Genomic DNA, 23179 nt, shown 5'->3' with positions numbered 1-23179 from the left:
CTACCATTCGCAACAAAAGAAACGCACGACGTTGATATCAAATTGATATTATCTAAAGTGTTCTAGACCGAATAAATAGAATAAAATAAATTAAATATTTTACGTTTTTACACCACTTTGTAGCAATTACTTCTACATTTACTCAACAATGGAAGGATTTGTCAAAAGGCAAAAACAAGATGGCGTTCTAGCTATGTACTTTTATAAGGCCATCAGTTTGATGAGTAAACCACTCGCTGTTTTCAATGTGTATGAGTATACAATAATTCCAAATCTAGTTCTAACACGGCACGCTATCTTTACACGTGGATCCGTTCTAACACGTGTCTGCATTAACAAAATATCATTACAACATTCTGGATTTATTTAATTGTGTTGGCTAGTAACACTTGTGTTTGTGCTCATCCACCTAGTTTCGAAATGCTGGGATACGCCTGGAAGACATTATTGGTCCTATCTTATTTGTTGTTACTGTTGCAAACCTCTGACGCAAAGTCTGGGAGCGGATTGATCCTAACTTACCAAAATGCACAAGAGGTGCAGAGGGTGTACACTGATGGGAAAAACACGCTGTACGCATTCTTCAAACATAGCAGACAGCTTCTTGACTGTGATGTCAGGCTGGGTAAGGATTCGTCACTGGAAATATTTGAAGAGGTGGGTGTATACATAAATTAATCAATCTATCAATATTTATTGTCCAAAAACGACCCAAAAATGGCCGGTACGAAATATATGATGTTACAGGACATACAAGTCACAGATATGTTATATTTGTATGTAACTAAACATAATATACATGAGACCATGATGTTTTATTATTAAAAAAAAAAATCCTTTTCTCTCTCCAAATAATATTTCATGTCTGATAAAAACTGTGGTATCTTCTGTGCTCACTGCGTAAATAGAAGCGCCAACGTGGCAGCAGTAGATTTCTTCTTTCGTAAAACTGGCGTAAACGGGGGGGGGGGGGGGGGGGACCTGATTTCTCATCACTTTTTATATTAAATTTTGACTGTCGTTCCATAACACGATTCATAGATTATGTGAGTGCCCCCACTATAAAATCATGATAAGGCAAGTGTTTCATATCTGGTGTTATAGGAAAACTAGAAACCAGGTGCAATTGTCTTACGGCCCGGGTCATACGGTAGATGGGTGGGAGGCTATAAATTGTTAATGAAAATAGTCAGTTAATGTGTGAAACAGTAAGGAAACCAATGGGTTTATTATTATTATATTACCTTATGTAATAATGGTCTTTTGAGTATTTTTCTAGAGCATTAATGCATGTTCTCTCCTCGGCATTCATCGGATTTATTCGTAAAGCATTAACGTATATATACTAAGAGAACGAAATTAGAGAACACTTGGTGTTGTAGACCACATTTCAGTCACTATTAGCATTATAATGTCTGACGAAAGTACAAATATTTAATATCGGACTGGGTGTCAGTAATGTGACATTCAATATCAGTAACTCAGTTAACTTCTTGACACAATGGATCAGGGGTTTTGTTGCAGTCGCTATCTCCTGTTAGTGTTCGTGTGATCCCTCATTTCTTTGATTCAGTATACATAATTTGGCACTCACCACTGTAATAGTAAACTCTTGAAGTATATGCAAGTAAATCATATAGAAATCATCGCTGTTTGAGAGAAACAGTAACATTATATAAATCAATAACCGTTGCGTTGGTATGGGTATGAGACATTGTTTGGCGTGCATCCATCAGAAAACTGTACAAGCACACCTGCCTTGGCACAACCTCTGACTTCGCCGAGGAGTTCCTCTGGTGGTGTCGTTAAACAAAACAAACTTTTTTTTCACCAAGGATTTCTGCCCATGGCAGATCCATTGCGTTACGTTGGTAAAAGTTTAACTTACATAAATCATTTAGCAGCCAATGTATACCTGTCCCGAGTCAGACCCCCTAAACTATCGTAGGCCGGACTCGGGATAGGCGTGTTCGAAACCCTAGTGGTATATGGACACGTTAAACAAGTTACTAAGCTAAGCTAAGCAGCCAATGAAAGTATCAGGTATTACACATTAATTACCGGATGTTTTCGTAAACTATTAAGCTCGAGTGTCTCCACACACTTTCATAGACCGCTTATGGCTATCAATGTACGGATCTGTTCCAATGTTAAACAGGAGGCGGCTACAGAGTGAGGATTAACATATCCAGAGGCCGTATCAGAATCAACGCAAACAGACCGCGCTGTAATCGGTATTTAGATCAGCTTGGCAAGGTGTTAAGACCTGTTAAATAAGACTACCAGTAGGTCAGGGCCGTATCTTGCCTAAAATAAATGGGTTGGCAGTACGGAATGGTATCAGGCAGAATAATAACTGTATTTTCTGCCTCCAACCCAGTGGCTGGGTGGGCCAGGGACACAATTACCACGCCCACCCCCACACCACCACCAATAAAGCCGAATGTGCTATAGTTGTTATATAATAAAGAATTATTTTATATACAACAAGTATTTAACTATAGTATTAGTACTAGGGGATTCTGTTTGGGGGTACCTGTGACCAAGGGTGCACGAGCGTGAAACTTTGGTGGATACATGCTCTGGAAAACAAAAAAGTAATACCTTGATCCTGACCAGTAATTATTACTAATAATATTATGAGGTCTTCTTTAGTTAGACAAAAGAGATACTTCTTAACTACAAGGATTTTCTTTTGTTTTCATTGTTTTATTTTGTTTTGTTGGGGGTTGTTGTTTTGTTTTGGGGTTGTTGGGGGGGGGGGGGGGGGGGGGTTTTCAGGGGTTGGTGTTTTTTTTGTTTGGGTTTGGGTTGTTTTAGGGGGTTGTTGTTGTTTTTGTGTTGTTCTTGTTGTTGTTTTTTGTTGTGGGTTTACGGGGTTTTTTAGTGGGCCACTACCCCACCTCGCTGGTTATGGCCCTGAAAATTATTAACTTAAACGTTTTTCAAATTCCTCGTAGTAAATGGAAAAAAAAGGAAACGTAGTTGCTTGAGGTGGGGTGGTGGTGGATTTATTATTATTATTATTATTATTATTATTATTCGGTCACTGACCAAAAAATATGTCACGTAAGCCCGACTCGACTCGAGTATTTCAGACTAGATTTTCAATAAACACTCTTTAAATGATTTGTTGAAGTACAATAAATACAAATAACATTTAGTGTTGCGATAACAATACAAACAGTGTATATTTATTTATGAATTAGAATTTAGAAACGCTTTTTTAATGAGACAGAATGTAGCTAGTGTCTTACAGATAATGACGTCATGTATCTTGTTTGACGACATACGACAAACGTCTTGCTAGGTTGACAATACTCGAATGCGTACACAAAACAGGAATAAATAATTAGTTTTCGAATATTCCTGTAGGATTGCAGGATAAAAGAAATAACTGGTTACTGTCTTAAGATATCGGCTTTATCCTGCTCAGGTCGATTGGCGAATGCAGCTCGGCGGAGCCTTGCTGCATTCGCCATTCTAACCTTCGCAGGATATAGCCGATATCTTAAGACAGTAATCAGTTATTCCCTATGTATATATTTATTATATAACATTTAGTGAAATATCTTAAAATATCAGTGAAATAAAAGTGTTATCAGTCACTCAGTGACGATAATACATTTTAGAGTGAAAATTTCACTATTTCACTCTAAAATGTGTTATCGTCACTGTAGAAAGTGTTATCGTCACTGTAGAAAGTGTTATCTTCACTGTAAGAAAGCCGGAACTATTTTGCTGCTGGCATTTAAAAAAAAAAATAAAGATAAATTGTCAAAAGTTATATAATAATAAGAAAATTTCATGTTTTTTTGTCAAATATGATTTATATCTCATCTGGTGTTTCTGGTCGTCTTAATATTTGTATGAAACCCAAACTGGATTTTGTCTTCAAATAATTTCGTACGTACGAAAAAACTATATTTTAGGAAATAAAATAAAATTTAACCTAGTACAAATATTAGAACGATCACAAACACGTTTAATATACAGTCACTAATATTTTGTGCAGAAAATATATTTGATATGTAATTACAATCGTTAAAAAGTCTCTGTTAGTCGATAATATCTTAAAAATTGCAGCAAACTCAGGAATGTCCCTTTAAAACAAATCGGTGTTTTATATACTTCGAATAAAAAAAATAAAATATTATGGAATAAATTATTATTACGTACTTTAGTAGGATATTTACGAATAATTTTCCTTGTTGCTACGATATGTCACGTGGTGATGCTTTTAGCAGACGACATACTTTTTGGTCACAACAATGTCTGAGATAGACAATAGAAAACGTCTCCTCGGTTTAAATGAAAGTGGAGTTCAATCGGCAAAAGTTTTGTGTGATAATTTGAAGAAATGTCGAGAAGGGAAGAGCGAGTTACGATGCTCGGGATCTGGAAGCAAGAGAATCTTTGACGTTAACGACAGTAGACGTGCCGCACAGTTGGCATAAGCAAGTTGGGATTGTCTCCCCTAGTTTTGGTTAATGGAAATATTTCCTCTGTCAAGTACTGTGAAAGTTTAGAGGAAGGATTGTTAAACTCAGTCATTATGACAAATGACATTCCTTTCCTTCTCCGGCAGGATAATTCAAGGCCATACACCGCAGCATACACCCGTGACTGGTTTGAGCGGCATCACGTGACCGTATTAGAATGGCCAGCTGCTTCACCCGATTTAAACCCTATAGAAAATGCCTGGCAGATCATGAAAGACCGTATTGAAAAACTTCAGCCCAAACAAATCGGTTACTGGGGAACAACAATCGTGTAAACATGGATGAGTCTGGATTAGTTATATAGACAAGTTAATGGACAGCATGCCGCGGCGCATTGCCCAGTGTATAGAGAAGAGAGTGGGACTGACAGACTACTGACGCAACATATTGTTAAATTTATTGTACAATCTATCATTTTTAAGTATTAAAATGATTTGTTCTTAAAAATGTAATAAATTTTATGTTAAATGTGCGCGGTTTTTGACGTTGTGCGGACACGACGTGAGTACGGCTCTCCAAAACAGAGTCGCGCACATGGAAACATTGCTATATATAATCAAATAGATGTTTTATGCGTCCGTTAACGCCGCTCCAAAAACCTCGCAGATGGAAAATAGACCGTATTAGGTGTCTAACAGTATGATAATTGTGATGCTTTCCTGGATAGTAAAAAAAAACGCTATAGTTTTACAGTACTTTTTCCCTCAGACATCATGGTACTGGTTGGAATGGAAAGGCAGTAGTGTCGTGATTGTCATTAGCGTACGAGACGGGGGGGGGGGGGGGGGGGGTTTCAGGGGAGCTGTTTAACAAGTCCTCAAATTCGGGCAAAAATAATATAGATATTTGGGCAAAATATGTTAACCTGAGACCATTTTACCATGAATTTCTATATTTCCACACGCAAAATAAGGTGTTATCCATGTAAAAAGTGTTTGCAACCCTGAATCCCTAAATAGCTGTTTGACCGTAATGTTAAAGGGACATTCCTGAGTTTGCTGCAATTTTTAAGATGTTATCGACTAACAAAGACTTTTTAACGATTGTAATTACATATCAAATATATTTTTCTACATAAAATATTAGTGGCTGTATATTAAACGTGTTTCTGATTGTTATAATATTTGTACTAGGTTACATTTCATTTTATTTCCTAAAAAATCCAATTTGGGCTTCTTAAAAATATTATGACGACCAGAAACACATTGAATATACAGACACTGATACTCTAAACCAGAAAATGTATTGAATATGTAAGTTTAATCGTAGAAATATTTCATAAGTCGGAAACATCTTACAATGCAGGAATGTCCTTTTAATACGAAGAAATATTGTTATTTAGATTCGGGCAATTTCTTTTAATTTGGAAAAAAAACTTACCCGACCACACCACCCCAACACCACCCCACCCCACCCACACCCACACCCCCACACCCGCTTCTATAATGGGAATTCATATGCCTATGGTGATTGCGTAGTAGCACGCCAATTAAATCACTAAATTTCGCCACCACACCTTTAAATAAAACTGTTTTCAAGAAGGATTCATTAATTGTAATGACGTAAGTTAATATTGTAAGGATAATTATGTATTTTATAGGATGCGTTTTATTACTCTGGTAGGTTGCTATGGTAATAAAAATTGCAACGAGCAGTGCTACAACTTAAGACAAAATGTCAGCCAACAATGTTTGTTATTATATTTTCAATTATTGGTAAATGTTAATCACGAACACTTTTTTTATTATATATTATTATTTCATAACTAAACTGTTTTCCATTTTTCTTATAGCAAAGCCAAATTATTTAAAGTTTATTAAAATTTTGACTGGGACCAATTATGGTCAAGGAACCCGAGTTATCGACCGCTCTTCATGAACCAGACTTCATGAATACATAATGAATACATATTGAATACACTGGAAACCTTCCCATAACGTTAAATATATGCATAAAATTATTCAAATAGAAAAATAAATAGTAAAAACGAGAACAAAGATATAAGGATTAATGTCCTATATTGACTTTCCGCATCAAAGTGTCTCCTGGGAAATTTCAGTCTGTTAATCAGTTCTTAAGGTGCGATTATAATGTGCAACTTCTAGTAACAGTTGTGAAATACGATCCAGTTATTATCCCCCGAAAATATGAAAAGGTGTCAGTTTAGTATGATATATGGACCACGCAGATATTGAGACAGGAAACCCGCTGTCGCAACTTCATGAGTTACTCTTTTCGATTAGCAACAAGGGTTCTTTTATATGCATCATCCCACAGACAGGGTAGTACATACCACGGCATTTGATATACCAGTCGTGGTGCACTGGTTGGAACGAGAAATAGCCCAATGGGACCACCGACTGGGATCGATCCCAGACCGACCGCACACCAAGCGAGTGCTGTACCACTGAGCTACGTCTCGCCCCGTCTGTGGGATGATGCATATAAAATATCTCTTGCTACTAATGGAAAAATGTTTGACATCCAATAGCCGATGATTAATGCATCGATGTGCTCTAGTGGTGTCGTGAAACAAAACAAACAAACAAAATATTTATATGCACTGTCCCAGAGATAGGACAGCATATACAACGGCCTTGAATATATAACTGGTTGGACTGCAAAAAACCCAGCGGGTCCTCTAAGGAGGTTCCATTTTAAGTACCTCAGGCGAGCGCTCTATCGACTGAGCTGAATCCCCTCCTCTTAGTCGGTTCGTTAGTTAGTTAGGCTAGATACGTTATTGATAGTATATACATTACGTTCGTACCGATTCAAACGTGCAAGCTATGATGATGTCAAAATATTTAAAACTTGTATGTTTCAACGGCAAATCCTAAGCAAAATTATACTCATCGTTTCTTAAAGTTGCATCCTAAGACCGAGCCTTAATACGTTGGAAATAGAGGTCACAGTATTAAACGATTGCACCCGTGACTCGCATCCCATACTTCAGTTTAATCAATCCGTTGATTAGGTGCATTCTAGATCTACATGATGTATTAATATGTCTGCTCGCCCGTTGTTCATTTGAACAGTGATTCTGTTTGCGAGACGAAAGATCGGCAAAGGTTTAATATATCTGCAACTTTTATTCCCCACGTTTATCACGTTTTAAACTAATTACTTACCGAATATCCATTACAAAACATAGGTAATATTGTTTGAAAACATAGTTTATTGCATAAATAACTAAAGTATTTGGGCACAAATTTGCAAACTTACTAGGCCCTCTCCTAAAAGTAAGTACATTCAAACAGATATGAGAGGGGCGGGACGTATTCCAGTGGTAGAGCGCTCGTTTAATGCGCGGTCGGTCTGTGATCGATCCCATTCGGTGGGCCCATTGGGCTTTTTTTCATCGTCACAGCCAGTGCATCACGATTGGTATATCAAAGACCGTGGTATGTACTATCCTGTCTGTGTGGTGGTGTATACAAAAGATATGACTGTGTCAAAATTACCATATGTTTGACATTCAATACCCGATGATTAATAAATCAATGTGCTCTAGTGGTGTCGTTAAACAAAACATTTCTTTACAAACAGTTATGAAATATGGGGCAGTTATATTAAATGATCTATTTTAAAATGTTGTGTTCCTTGACGTATTATTCAGGTGCAATATTAACTATCTGGGTAAACGAAGAATCTCGTGGTTCAATAGTTAGATATTGCCATTGGATTTTCAAACTGAAACCCGTGGGTCAAATCACGTCACGGACGAGCTTATGGTTTCGCTTATTCTGTTTTCATTAACACCTGATGATTATTTTGATGTTAGTCAACTTAATATAAAACTCTTTTTCAAAAAAAAGCTATGCCAAAGAAAATATGTTCAACTACACGCATTTTCAGGTCCTTTGGAACCGGGGGGCTGTGGAGGGGACTGAATCCAACCCCCAATCCCCCATTTGAAGACAAAAATGTACGATTCTTGTCCTACTATATATAAATAAAGATTAAAACATAACTTGTGCCATTAGAGACGGTGGCCACCTCAATAAGAGATTGTGACGCCCCCATCTTACTCCAGATATCGTTCTTACGGGCCTGATTTTATCAATTGTCTCCATAATATTTGTCTTAGTCTTTTCACTATTTGCAAACTAATAACAAAATGATCAAATCTATATATATACTGAACAGCATTGAAAACGCACCACTAAGAAATGTTAGGATTTCGAAAAGAATACCTGAGCAATAAATGTTTTTGTTGTGAACTGCAATAGATGGATGATTGATAATAACAACAAACAAAAAAGGATGCACAATCCATTTATTAGTTTTAATTCATCTACGTATGAAAGACACGTGGGGTCACAATGAAAGGTCAATAGCGCGTATGACCACCATCTGCAGCAACACAAGCCATGCAACGTCTTCTCATCGACCCGGTAAGTCTGCGAATAGTGTTCTGGGGGATAGCACTCCAATCCTGCTGTAGTGCGTTTTCCAGTTCTCTAAGGTTATTCATTTGTGGACGAAGTGAGATGCGTTGACCAAGGTAATCCCAAAGATACTCTATTGGCGATAAATCGGGGGATAGTGCTGGCCATTCAAGCAAAGGGACGTTATTGTTCGCTAGATACTGTGTTGTAACACGTGCTGTGTGCGCTCGGGCGTTGTCTTGCTGAAATGTGTCCAAATTCCGATGCTTTCCAGACACTGGTATTAATCTGGTACTAAGGAACAAGCATCGTACATATTTCTGAATATTTTCGCTTTTTCTTTGCTTTTGTTCTGGTTATTTTTGTTCGTCGAGCAATATATTTCATTCCATGTTTAACCCGTTAATCAACTGAACATTGTTAACTTTATTTGTCGAGAATGGCGAGTGATTTATGCAAGGTTAAGCAATATTTCTTCGCTCGGTGTCTTCTTTAAACAGGCGTTATTTACGACCTAGCTTATTCATCTTCGGCTCCACTTAATAATGAAAAGAGTTTCAACAATGTCAACATCAAAACGAACTCCAGTAAGATGCAACAACTGCTGCTATTCGTTACCTATACAACCTGTTTGTAAAGGTAAATATTGTTACGTGCAAAACAATTTGGTATGAAGTATGTTAAAGGGACATTTCTGGGTTTGCTGCATTGTAAGATGTTTCCGACTAATAAAATATTTCTACGATTAAACTTACATATTAAATATATGTTCTTGTTTAGAATATCAGTGGCTGTATATTCAATGTGTATCTGGTCGTCTTAATATTTGTAAGAAGCCCAAACTAGATTTTGTCTTCAAATAATTTCGTACGTACGAAAAAATAATATTTTAGGAAATAAAATGAGATTTAACCTACGGTAGTACAAATATTAGAACGATCAGAAACACGTTTAATATGCAATCATTAATATTTTATGCAGAAAAAAATGTATTTGATATGAAATTACAATCGTTAAAAAGTCTCTGTTAGTCGATAACATTTTAAAAATTGCAGCAAACTCAGGAATGTCCCTTTAATAAACCATTGCAGTTACATAGATATTTAGGGTTTTTTTTTTCGCTGCATTTTCTCTCCTTGTAGTCCTTGCGAGCTGACATTTACTTCAGTTAGTAGATGAAGATCTGATTGAATACGAACGTTTTAATATCCTCCAGTCTTTCTTTCCGTCATTATTAAATTTTGTTATAAATATCCATTGTGTACACAAAATATATTTTAATTATTTTATTACTAAAATAATTGTATTTCTAAACTATCAAATATGATGCCACTACATTAATTAAAGGGTGTTCCTAGCAGTTTTCTTGATTATCTGCTTATTTTAAAACCGGATAATATTATTATTATTATCTCACTGGTAGACCATCTGAGTTGTAATAGTGCGTGAACTCAATATACGTTTGGTATATATCAAAGACTGTAACATGACATGTGCATACATTAATACATTGCTCTGTTTTATGGCAAAATTACGAAAACCCCAAATTGGGAGAAAATTAAACACTTCATCGCTCTAGCTACAAGTTGTACCAAACGTTTCGATAGTAGCCCTCTGCTTTCACCAAAAACGTAATTCTCTCAAGGGTCTATATAATGTTCATCTTCACTTAGTCTGGCCACAGACCATAATTGATTACGCTATATGTTTCTATATAACGTTAGTGGCTATAACATTTTTATTAATATCAGCAGGCCTATGGATTTGTGTATGTACCTTTGCCTGCCTGGGATAGAAAAACATACCCTGAAAAGGACAACCCCTGTTGTCCAGCTCTTTCTCCCAGGATATTGGTTTAAACACACACCCACACACACTAAAATTGCCCGGAGTACACCCATTTTACACCAAAAAAACACTACTTTTGCATGGGCCAGAATTACAATACAACAAGTCACACATGTTTACAAACTACATGCTGTCTTCTGTCAACTGCAGTCAAATAGTTGCCATTTCATAGCTGTCTGCCATTAAATAATCACAGTCAAACAGCAGACTACTTGCATGGACAAATTTCCGGATTTGGGGAAGATAACTGTGAACTGTGGTCGTCTGATGGCCGTTAACTTAGACCTCTAACATACAACTAAAGGTGAAATAGTGAGTCAAGTTAGTAATCACCTTCCATCACTTCCGGGATGAAGCTAGCTCTGTGGCAGAGTGCTGACCTGAAGTCCCAAGGATCGTAAGAACGATCGACTTCAACGCCCGACTAGGTCAGTGCTCCAGAACGTTTGTTTTTGTTTTTGTTTAACGACACCACTAGAGCCAGTTGTTCAAAGAATGCTTAAACTGATCACGGGCTTTTATAAATATCTTCTTCTTTTTAATTGGAAATGTAATAATTATGGGATATTGGACGAGCTTCCATTTTGTTTGGTGTCTTCAGTAATTTCGAGCTTTAGGCAGTGACAATGAGAATTGTTTCACAAGGGACATAGACATGGTGCGGGGTGGTGGCGAGTTTAATGTCATATTTATTACCCATGATTGATCTTGATTTATATCACTCAACTTGTTTGGTTGGCGTCCATAACAGGTCGTAGTAAGATCATCGAAGATATGTTGCAAGATATGTTTTTAGAACATATGTGTAATAATAAATGTTTCCATTGTGTGTTTCTGAAACAGCTGGCTAATCGTTTGAACAACTGGACCCAAAATATATCAATATACGAGTTCTTGTATATATGTGCTTATGGCCTTACATACAATAAAAGAATTGAATTGAATTGATTAACCAACCATCGGCTATTGGATGTCAAACATTTGGTATTTCTGACTCGTAGTCGTCATAGGAAACCCGCTATATTTTTCTTAATATTGCAAGGGATCTTTTATATGCACTTTCCCACAGACAGGAAAGCACATACCACGGCTTTTGACCAGTTGTTGTTTCAGGACGTGTACATTAAAAACGTTGGTGTATACTGTCCGGTATTTGGCAAAAGTTACTTTGATACTACTAGATTACATTGATTTATTAATCATTAGCTTAGGGATGTCAAACATACGTTTCCATTTCCCGTAATGGATCGTTTATATGTACTTTCGCACAGACAGGGCAGCACATATCACGACCGTTGATATATCAGTCGTGGGACACTCTTTGGGACGGGGAGGTCTTTAGGAAATGTACATAAAAGATCACTTGCTGCTTGTTGGTACGCGTATTCTATGTGGCGGTAGGGTGTGTCCTGCCTTACTCCAGACCAAGTGTCAAAATAACCAAACCTTAGGAACCAAACAGCTGTGGTTTAAAATACGCTATGTCGTTAAACCCTGCAACCAAATCTATTTTTAACCATATTAGCTGTAGGTTATTTTCCTTAGCATTAAGCAGACATTGTACACTTAAAGATGTGACATGTTTGCGCGCAGGTACTGTTAATTGTATATTAATGATTAGAAATTTTCAAGAGATAAAATATAAGTTGTGAAACCCTCTATACATTAATAATTTAAAAAGTTATTTATTTTACAGGCGTTAACGATGAAGTCTAAAGATGTGTTGGTGGAATACGACCTGAGGCGACTCATAAGGCAATGCAAGCGATTTCTAAGGAAAATGGTACGTACATGTAAACATATTTTCTTACACACGTGTTGGTGAGACCACTATGTGTTATTTTTGGTTACACATGGTTGTTAACACACGTACGTTTCAAGCCATACGACTGGCTGCTCTTAGGTGATGACCAGGTCACCAGTGTCATACATCCAATCCAATCCAATATTTATTTACATGCTCCTATACCACTAGGGTTTCAAGCATGTCTGTCACGGGCCCATCCTCTGGATAGCCAGCAGGAGTGGTTCGGGACAGAAATATAGGGACAATTTTAAACTTTACTCCAAAAATATTTGAGGGGACATTACCAATTTATTTGTGTATTTTCAAGCATAAAATACCTATTTCAAAAAATTTAGCCACATTTTTAGCCGGGCGGTCTAAACTTAAACCACACTAAAACTATATCTTCTTATTTAACCCTAAGGGAATTAAGGGTGAGGTTCTTCTCTAGACTAATCCGCCACACGGAAAATTATATCATTTGAGGGAGGTGCCATGTCGGTATTGGGAATCTAAGTGTGGCAGGCAGGGGGGGGCCGAGGCCCAGGGGAGGGGGGGCCGGAGCCCCCCGGACAAACCTTAAACTCTCCTACTGCCAAACCGCCTACGCCTACGCCTACCTCCTACCCTCCGGTGGTCTCCCCCCCCCCCCCCCCCCCCCCCCCCCCCCCCCCCCCCCCCCCCCCCCCCCCCCCCCCCCCCCCCCCCCCCCCACCGTCCCAACCGCGATGCCCTCCACCTGCACGGCCCTCATATAGTTGGTTTAAATTTATTTATTAGTTATGTACTCTTAACTTTAATTCTCCTAAACTATCCACTGGGAGAGTGGATGTCACTTTCAGAGTGACAGTATCATGTCCGGACGAAGGAAAAGGAGTCTTCGTCTGTCCCCCCGCCGGAGTAGAAACGCACCCCCGGTGACCACTTAGTTCCGGGCGCCTCTCTGCAGTCCTCGAGAATCTGAAAGTTATGTCATTCACAGACGCCATCACCCTTTAATCTATAAAAACCGAAGAGCGGTCCAGGGCAATAATACCAAGGACCGCTAGACGGCATGGGTACTGCTAAGTCCCATTAAATTAGAGAGAGAGCACATCTGTCTCTCTCTCATGCTTTATTCAATAATAATTAAAAGTATATAATAAAATAATATATCAAAATATTAAAATACAGACCACGCTTGTAAACATTTATACTAATAAATTAAAAAACAAAAACCAATCAGTTTAAAAATTTTACATATATATATAGCGTAGCCGGTGAACAGTCAAGAAATGTCTAACTGCCAGGTTAGACACCTCTATATTACACCCAAGCTGATCTACCATTCTCCCATTCATACCCCACATTCTTACTTAAACTCAAAAGGAAGGGAAAAATAACCATCATACATCCAATCAAAAACTACACGATGGAAATCGATTAAACTGTGACGTATAGTTAACCTGGCATCCACGTGTCTGTGAGGCGCAAGTCAACTACATAATAACTTTTAGTCGAAAAAGATGTTAAAATTTGCTTGTAAGAAATAGAATAATACATTCATGTCCGTTAGATACTATTTTTCTCACAGCTCGTTATGAGATAAATGGTATCTAACGGCCACTCATGTAATGTGTTTTACTTCGTGTGGAAATTCCTATTTTAAACTGTTTTAAATTAGGAGAGAGAGAGGGGGAGGGCGAGAGAGAGAGAGAGAGAGAGAGAGAGAGAGAGAGAGAGAGAGAGAGAGAGAGAGAGAGAGAGAGAGAGAGAGAGAGAGAGAGAGAGAGAGAGAGAGAGAGAGAGAGAGATGTGATGGTATGTTCTTCTTTTTCTTCATCCCCCCCCCCCCCCCCCCCCCCCCCCCCCACCTTTTATATTTGCTAGTCTGTTTGCATACATAGTCGTTTTTGTTTGTTGTATTCATGACGTTGCACGTGGAATGGGCGGTGTATGGCATGTGCAGGACCTGGTAGACACGTGTATACATTAAGGTGCAGCTTTATGTATCTGTAGCGTTGTGTGGGAGGAGAGGAAAGGAATGTTTGTTTAACGACACTCCAGAGAATCGACACTACTGACACGATGCATTGGCATGTAACTCTATAATGAGATTGGCATGTTACTCTACAATATATTCTTATTATTAACCCATATCAACTCCCAAAAACATTTGGAACAAAATGCCAAAGTAAATAAAAAAAATTAAAAACCCAAACATTCTTAACACATTACCGTTAAATTGCTTAGGTTAAATCTTATTTTGTTGATACAGGGATGAAAGCAAATGATAGAACAGTCAATATAAAGCAGTTGCACGCTCGGATCTGCGGTTATTAGTAACAATTCATGTGAAACATGCATACCGTGACTGTTCTGAATTTAATATATGTGGGTCATAATTTGATTGATATATTACATGTATATATTATTTTTAGCCACGCCTATTTGGTATAGTACCGCCTACTGTCATTTAATATCTATGGTCATTACCATACTTATTCTAGATAGTGAGAGACGAATCCCGCTGCCTACACAGACTACTCTATCACACTATAGGCGTTGGAAGACAACCTCAACTAGCATAGTGGACCAGTTATATATTAACTTGATTTACAACTAGAGTAATTCTTTATCTTCTGAGTTGTGGCAATAGTGGCCCCTACCTCCTCTCGCTTCCGACCCCAATGCGAATAGCAACAAGAGATCTTTCAAGAGGAAAGTAGAATAGTGGTAAAATGGTAAAACAGTAATTCTCGTTCCAGCCTGTGCTCCACAACTGATGTAACAAAGGCTTTTATGTGTATTTATCTTATCTGTGGGATTCTGCGTTTCATTTGCTGTTAACCGAAAAGAGTAGGCCATTGCGTGGTGGCAGCGGGTTTCCTGTATCATTATCTGTGGGGTCCTTAACCATATGTCTGACGCCATATAACCGTAATTAAAATGTGTTGAGAGAGTCATTAAATAAAACATTCCTTCCTTCTTGTCTTCTTTCCTTCGTTCATACGTACTTTCTGACAGACAGGTCTGGGCATGTACTAAATAGAAATTTCGGGAGTGTACTGCATTCTTTTCGTATCATTTTTCCAGCCATCCTATAACATACGTAACTCCTGCACCTAGAATTTTAAAAACCCAGAAAAGCTATATGAATTAATTTACAGCGCGTGTCAGGGTGTCACCGTGACATGACATCTAACAACTAAATAATGTGCTGGGTTGTGGTAAAAAAAAAAGAGGCCATTTTCGAATTTGTGTACTATAAAGTAACAAATCACAACAGCTCAAACTTCAGCTTAAAAAATACAATAAAAAACGATCTTCAAAGAGAATGGAACTATATTAAACATATAATTAGCTCCTGTTTTGTTGGGCGCCAGATGGCCGACAGCCAAAACACGTGGTTAATTGTGTGGGTGTCTCCTGCATTTCTAGGTAATTTAAGCTAAAGGAAACATTGCCATTATTTTACAAGTTCCTGTTCATTACCAGCGCGAATAGCACAAAAACATCTCATAAAATCGATAATGAAAAGAATTAATAATACTTTTTATATAATAATAATAATAAATAATAATAATAATAATAATAATAATTTTAAAATAATAATAATAATAATAATATATTAATTATGATAATCATGATGATAGTAGTGGTGGTGGTGGTGGTGGTGATATGATGATGATGATACTAATAATAATAATAATAATAATAATGATAATAATATATTAATTATGATAATCATGATGATAGTAGTGGTGGTGGTGGTGGTGGTGGTGGTGGTGATATGATGATGATACTAATAATCATCATCACGTCAACCTTATTATAATCACTTTTGGGAGATTTGTTACGGCCCATTTTGTTGTTTTATTTGTATATGTTTTATATCATTTTTGTTATCGTTTTTATGTTAATCGAAATTATTTCATTATTCGCTAAACAGAAATATTTTCATAGCTGTTGATCAGAAGAAAGAGAGTGCGGTGTATAATATTGTATAGACAGACCGTAACGATAACAAAACGTTCGTATAACGAAAGAAAACTTAGCATTTAATATTTCAACACAACTGTTAACTGATTCACGAAACTCATCATTATCAGTATCACCATTATTGGTTTCATCATTAGTATCCTCATCATCACGTGATCGTCATCATCATCAGCTAGTGTTGCACAGCTGATATAACAAAGGCTATTATGTACGTCATTATTATCATCAATATCATTTTCACAACCATTTTATTATATCATTTTTAATCACCATCATCGTCATTATCAGCCGTAGCATTATCGTCATCATCATTGTCATCATCTTCTTCCTCATTACCACCATCTTCCTGGTCACTTTCCCAATCATACTCATCATTATCATCATCATCATTGTAGCCATCACAATGTTTGACAGCGACAAATTACTGGTATTCATTGGACGTACTACGACATATTATCTATCTGTCATGCCTCATTCCACGAAGCGATCTTAAATCCAAAATCACCTTAAGTGCAGAACTACTTTATGCACTTACGGTGATCTTAGCACCAAGATTTCTTCGTGGATCGGGGCAACCCTGATCCGACTGACAAAAAAAGATGTTTGACCGTGACGCCCTCAGCCCCGTGTAAGTATTCAGAATTGGGTGATCAAGCGATACCATCTGACTCCACGGCAGTTGGGCGGCACCTGCAGTGTTGCGCTAATGGGTAGCTTGGCGCCCGTGCTTGTTAAATAAAGAAACCTTCAAACTGCCACGGCAGACACACAAATCTACAGTTACGTAACTAAACGTGACTTGGAATGCCAACAGAATGATGCCAGATACGGATTATAGTTTCTTCTTCTTTTTCTTCACCTTTTTTTTTTGTGGGTGAAAATATATGTTTTTTTAAACTACAAATTCTTTGGTTTGTTTATGAGCTATTGAATTACTTTGTAGCAAGTACTCTTTTTCTTTTTCCAGGAGCTTATCCAGGATTTTCTTGGGGGGGGGGGGGGGGGGGGTCACAGAATTCTAAAAATGACAATTTGGAGTTTGTTGAAAACAAATGAACTGAGCTGCCAAAGGGAGCAAAATCGGGAGGGGGGCATGTGTCTCGGACTTTTTTAAAATAAAGATGATCAGTAAGTTTGTTTTGTTTAACGACACCACTAGAGCACATTGATTAATTAATCATCGGCTATTGGATGTCAATAATTTGGTAATTCTGACACGTAGTTATCATAGGAAACCCGCTACATTTTTCCTGATACAGCAAGGGATCTTTTATATGCACTTTCCCACAAACAGGAAAGCACACACCATGGCCTTTGGCCAGTTGTGGTGCACTGGTTGGAAGGAAAATCAAAGCAATCAGTTGAATGGATCCACCAATGTGGTTCGATCTAGCGACACAAGCACCTCAAGCGAGCACTACACCGACAGCTAAATCTTGCCCCCATTTCCAGGGAAATTTAGTGTTATATAATGTGGATGATGACTTTTAAAAAACTAAAAAGTTATTAAAAAGAGCACTTCATTTCATTTCATTTCATTCATTTCAACTTATTTTCGTGCTTATATCCAATTAAGGTTCAAGCACGCTGTCCTGGGCACACACCTCAGCTATATGGGCTGTCTGTCCAGGACAGTGGGTTAGTTGTTAGTTGGTTAGTGGTTAGTGAAAGAGAAGAGGGTGTAGTGGCCTTACGCCTACCCATTGAGCACTTAAGAACTCTCTCTGGGTTGGAGCCGGTACCGTGCTGCGAACCCTGTACCTATCAGCCTGTAGTCCGATGGCTTAACCACTGTGCCACCGAGGCCGGTAGGGCACTTTAAACGGGCGGTCGGTCACGGGACTCCTATGACTCCTCTTGATCCACCAATGTTTTCTCCTCTCTTTTTTTTTTCTGCATTTCCTTTTTTCTTTTGAGTAGTATCAGTTAACAATGTTGTGTACCTAGAACATGTGGTGTACTTTCTTGCAATGTAGACCAAAGCATTCTAGGAGTGTTTACGCTGTCGACTTGTTGCGAATGTTTTTGCAATACCAATTAGAATATGGTGTGGAACTATTAGCAATAGCTACCAAAACATTGTGTACTGTAACTACCTTTTTTTCATATCGCTGTGTTTTTGCATGCCTATATGCAGTATCAATTAAAGATGTGTGTATGTTATGCTCTGCCGCTTAGAATGGATTGCGTAAAGTCTCTCTTACATGTACCAATAAAACTGGCATGTTTTTTTATTATTATTATTTATTTGCTTTGTAACATGTACTCCATCATTCTCTCTCTCTCTCTCTCTCTCTCTCTCTCTCTGTCTCTCTCTCTCTCTCTCTCTCTCTCTCTCTCTCTCTCTCTCTCTCTCTCTCTCTCTCTCTCTCTCTCTCTCTGTGTCTGATTTGTCTGTCTCTCTCTCTCTCTCTCTCTCTCTCTCTCTCTCTCTCTCTCTCTCTCTCTCTCTCTCTCTCTCTCTCTCTCTCTCTCGGTATATATATATATATACAGACAGAGAGAGAGAGACAGAGAGAGAGAGACAGACATATATATATATAGACAGACAGAGAGAGAGAGAGAGAGAGAGAGAGAGAGAGAGAGAGAGAGAGAGAGAGAGAGAGAGAGAGAGAGAGAGAGAGAGAGAGAGAGAGAGAGAGAGAGAGAAAGAGACAGAGAGACAGACAGACAGACAGAGAGTCAATCAGCGGCGACCGGTCAAACGAAGCAATTTGCCTTTACTTTTTACATTTGGTTCAGAATTATGACCGTCCGGTTCCGGAAGCTGAATATCTGGATTAATGAATAACTTTACTGAGTGGTCGTTTAGTTTTGCAAAAAAAAACGTCCGTAAGGTGAGGATTCCGGACTATTGGAGTCCGGACTAACGAGGTTCCACTGTATATATATATATATATATATATATATATATAGCTCGCTTGTGAAGGTAAACATTTATTATGCTCGTACTCGTTTTCTTCGACACCTCCTTTCTAAAACAGGCTGGCGAATAGCATCTTAGACATAATGATAACGTGCACTATGCACAGGTTAAGCTGCGTTCTCACTGCCTGAATTGCAGTAACCAGTTGTAGCAAACGATCTTATTTTAACGAGCCCTTATATGAATTCTTTTTTTATCATACATATTTTTCATAGGGATTATTGTATTTTCTCTGAAATAAGGTATTTGAAAACGGATTTTTCTTTCAGTTTCTTTTTTTCCCCCCACATTTCTTCTTTTTTCCTGTTTCTTTTGTGTGTTTATGTGCGTGTCACGGGGATTCTATAATTCCCGTAACCGAATAAAACACGATTATCAAAATGTCTCTCCTACTTGTATATCTATTAGATCTCTCTGTAACAGGCTGTTAAACCCTAGTATGGCTCGTCTCTAGGTATGATCAGAGATACGATCTTATATAAAGTATATATTATTATAGCACGTTAGTTCTCTAGAAAACACAACAAAAACACAACAAAAACACAATACACTTTGGAATATGTATTAATCTACGCTGACAAATGTACAGCCGTAGTAGTTAATTAATAACAGCAATAATAACAACCCAGAACTGATCACTTAATTAGTTAATCTCTAGGTGTCTAGTTACACAATATGCGAATCACTTCACCGTTACACCACACCCACACGTGTGATAATTGAGAAACGCTTCCCGGAGAAGTTAATTAATAAAGGAATTACAACACCATTCCTAACTGGTTAATTTTTAGTTAACCCTTACTACTCGTTCAGTAACGTGTGATAATTTAGAAACGCTTGCAGGGGAACTTAATTAATAAAGGAATTACAGCTCTATTCCTAACGGGTTAATTTTTAATTAACCCTTAACTACTCTTTCAGTAATTTTGTAACACAGAATTAATACTTATCACAATAAAGACAATAACCTACAGTGTACCTAGGTCCGCTAGGATGACTGGCTAAGCTTTATATTACCAAATACTCGTATAATGTTAGAACAAAAAGTCTACGATTTACTTCGTCAGATGACCGAAGACACTGTCTAAAGAATATTGGTATAATACAGTATTAAAATATTTAAAGTCACATCAATCACATCAAGGTTATACACAGAGCAGAAAATATATTTACCAAAGTCCAAACGGACTAACGTTCCCTCGGAGCCTTCCTATTCGTTCTCCTCGATATCTCTAAAACACTAGCTATTTATTATAAATCAGGATTTTGCCTGGGGGTACAAGGCGGTACCTCACGTATCATCTCATATTCTACATCTACTAGAGTCGGTATATTTCTCTCTAATCGTCAGTCTGGCTGTCGCCAACCGCGAGCAATCTCCTGGCCATAAACAGCACTACCGGAGATATTACGTAACTACTAGCCACATGGCCTCCGCACCTGGCTGAGGGTGTGTATTAGGCGTACCGATCGAGGACGGTCGCGCAGAAGTCTTACGTAAAAAGTTGCCCATCTGGGCTACGGGCAATAAACTGCACACGGCCCTCTAACACAATTAAAATCGCCACAGGCGAAACAAATTTAAGAGCATGTTCCGTGACACACCCCCACCTCAAAAGGGATATTTCCTCTACTCTAGGAATAGGGAAATATACTACATTAAAACAAAAAGGTGCGTTAACCGACGCATACGGGCATTTATAACACATGTAATAATAAGGTGACTACCAGTAATCACACTGAGTCTCTGAGTCCCTGGTATACAAATAATATATATATATAAACAAAACAAAAATAAAGAATGTCAACACATTATCATAACGTTCAACTTCGGGACAGGGCCTCAGCGATTACATTGGATGTGCCCTTGATATGTCCAATGGTAATTGGGTATTCTTGCAGGAGAAGACTCCATCTCAAAACTCTCTGGTTGGAAGCTTTCATTAGGATGGTCCAGTCCGTCTTCGTCTTCTTGGAACAGCACAGCTCCAGCACCCACGTCACTGGCACCCGTGGCTAACTTGAAAGGCACTCGGTAGTCTGGTGCTGCCATCACGGGAGACGAGTAGCACCTCTGCTTGAGACGGTTGAATGACTTCTCGCATTCACCTGACCAATGGAACTTTGTTTCCCTCTTTCTCAGCGTCGCACGTTTTCCAGGTTTTCTCCGATAGGCATGCTGTCGAATCGGTATAGCGTTGGGTTCCAAGCGCACATCTTGGCTTAAGGAATTGGTAACCGTTGGAAGGTTCTGACAAATGGAAACATTGTCTTGTTTCAACGTAGTCAACTTTGCTCGCTGGGGGTTCAAGTCTGCTAGAATCTGGCTGTTGGCCAACTTGACCTCTGCAGTCTTGACGTCATCACAGGAAATTGAGTGTCTCTCAATTTGGACCGGTCTCTCTGGAACTATCGGCAGTCTGTCAAAATAACCTTTTAGCAAATTGATGTGACAATACCTACTTTTCCTAACCCTATCAGGAGTGTTTATCACATACCCTGTCTCATTAACCCGTTTGTGCACAACATAGGGCCCGAAATACCTGTTCTGCACAGAACCCCGTTTAATGGGAAGGTACAGCAGCACCATATCCCCTGGTTTAAATTCCCGACTCTTAGCCTTCCTATCAAACACTGATTTTATTTTGCTCTGAGCATGGCTCAGTTGCTTCCTAGCTAGTTCGGTCGCCGGCAACATCCTATCTCTAACTCTCTTATTTATCAATACTCTCTCAGTTAACAATGTAGTGCGAGCTGCCAACAAATTTGGATCAGCCCCCTGCTCTATTACTAACTCTTGTCTATTACAAGGTAAATCCCCTCTATCAAACACAACTGGTTCAATTCCCCTCTGCGGGAGATCAACAGGTTCCACCACATTTAATTCCTCAGTTGACTTATCTACCATTTTACTGATAACCTCATCCACTCCAATTTCATGGCTCACACACGTATCAGACAAATCACAAATATCCTCTGCGTCTTGTGCTAACCTACTGGCCATAGCCCTAGTCTTTACATACGCAGGATAACTAATCTCATCAACCTCACACTCTTTTATTGGTAACGTGCTGTCTTTAATTAACAGTTGGTCACATTTCGGCTGACAACACTGACTAGTCAAATCATTTCCCAACAAAACTCCTATGTTTTCAACAGGCAAGTCCTTCACAACACCCATAATGACTGGTCCCGTCACAAACTTCGAACACAAGAAAACCTTATGTAACCTGACAACCATAGTTTCTCCAGTAACCGAGATTAAGGCCAAACTACGTCCTATGTCTGAATGTTCAATACCAGCTAAACACTCTTGCGTGATCAAACTCTGACTACACCCGGTATCTCTATAGATTGATATTGCCTTAGGACACAACTCTTGTTTCACATCACAAACCATACCAGTGGACACATACGGGTTTACTTTCTCTGCCATGGGACTAACCATTAACTCTCTCGCTAACGGAGCTGACCTCACTAAACCGACCACTTGCGCATTATCGCGTTTCCTTTTAAAACAGTCCCCGATAAGATGGTTATCCTTTTTACAGTAACTGCAATGTGGACGAAAAGTTCGTGCATTGGCTGATAATGCAGGTTTATCCTTACTTTGCCCACCAGGTGCATTCCTTGCCTGACTAGCTGACCAACTAGATGACTCTCCCCGATAGTTACTTTCCCGGGAAAAACCTGGCTGAAATTTCTTCTTATCACCCTGTTGTAAAGAGCTACCCGGTACTGCCTG

At 38.5% G+C, this 23179-nt stretch overlaps 1 protein-coding gene across 1 annotated transcript in view; it reads left to right on the top strand.

Annotated features, from left to right (window-relative positions):
* Positions 1-315: 315 nt before the first annotated feature.
* LOC121391996 overlaps positions 316-23179 on the top strand; it is a 39197-nt gene continuing 16333 nt past the window's right edge. The window contains exons 1-2 of the mRNA XM_041523418.1: positions 316-657; positions 12438-12524. Coding sequence (XP_041379352.1) covers positions 421-657; positions 12438-12524 — 324 coding nt within the window. The 5' untranslated portion in view covers positions 316-420. The remainder of the gene's footprint in view (positions 658-12437; positions 12525-23179) is intronic.

This window comes from Gigantopelta aegis, chromosome 3 (assembly GCF_016097555.1).
Source record: "Gigantopelta aegis isolate Gae_Host chromosome 3, Gae_host_genome, whole genome shotgun sequence".
Classification (NCBI taxonomy): Eukaryota; Metazoa; Mollusca; class Gastropoda; order Neomphalida; family Peltospiridae; genus Gigantopelta; species Gigantopelta aegis.
This window is presented reverse-complemented; position numbering and strand designations above follow the sequence as displayed.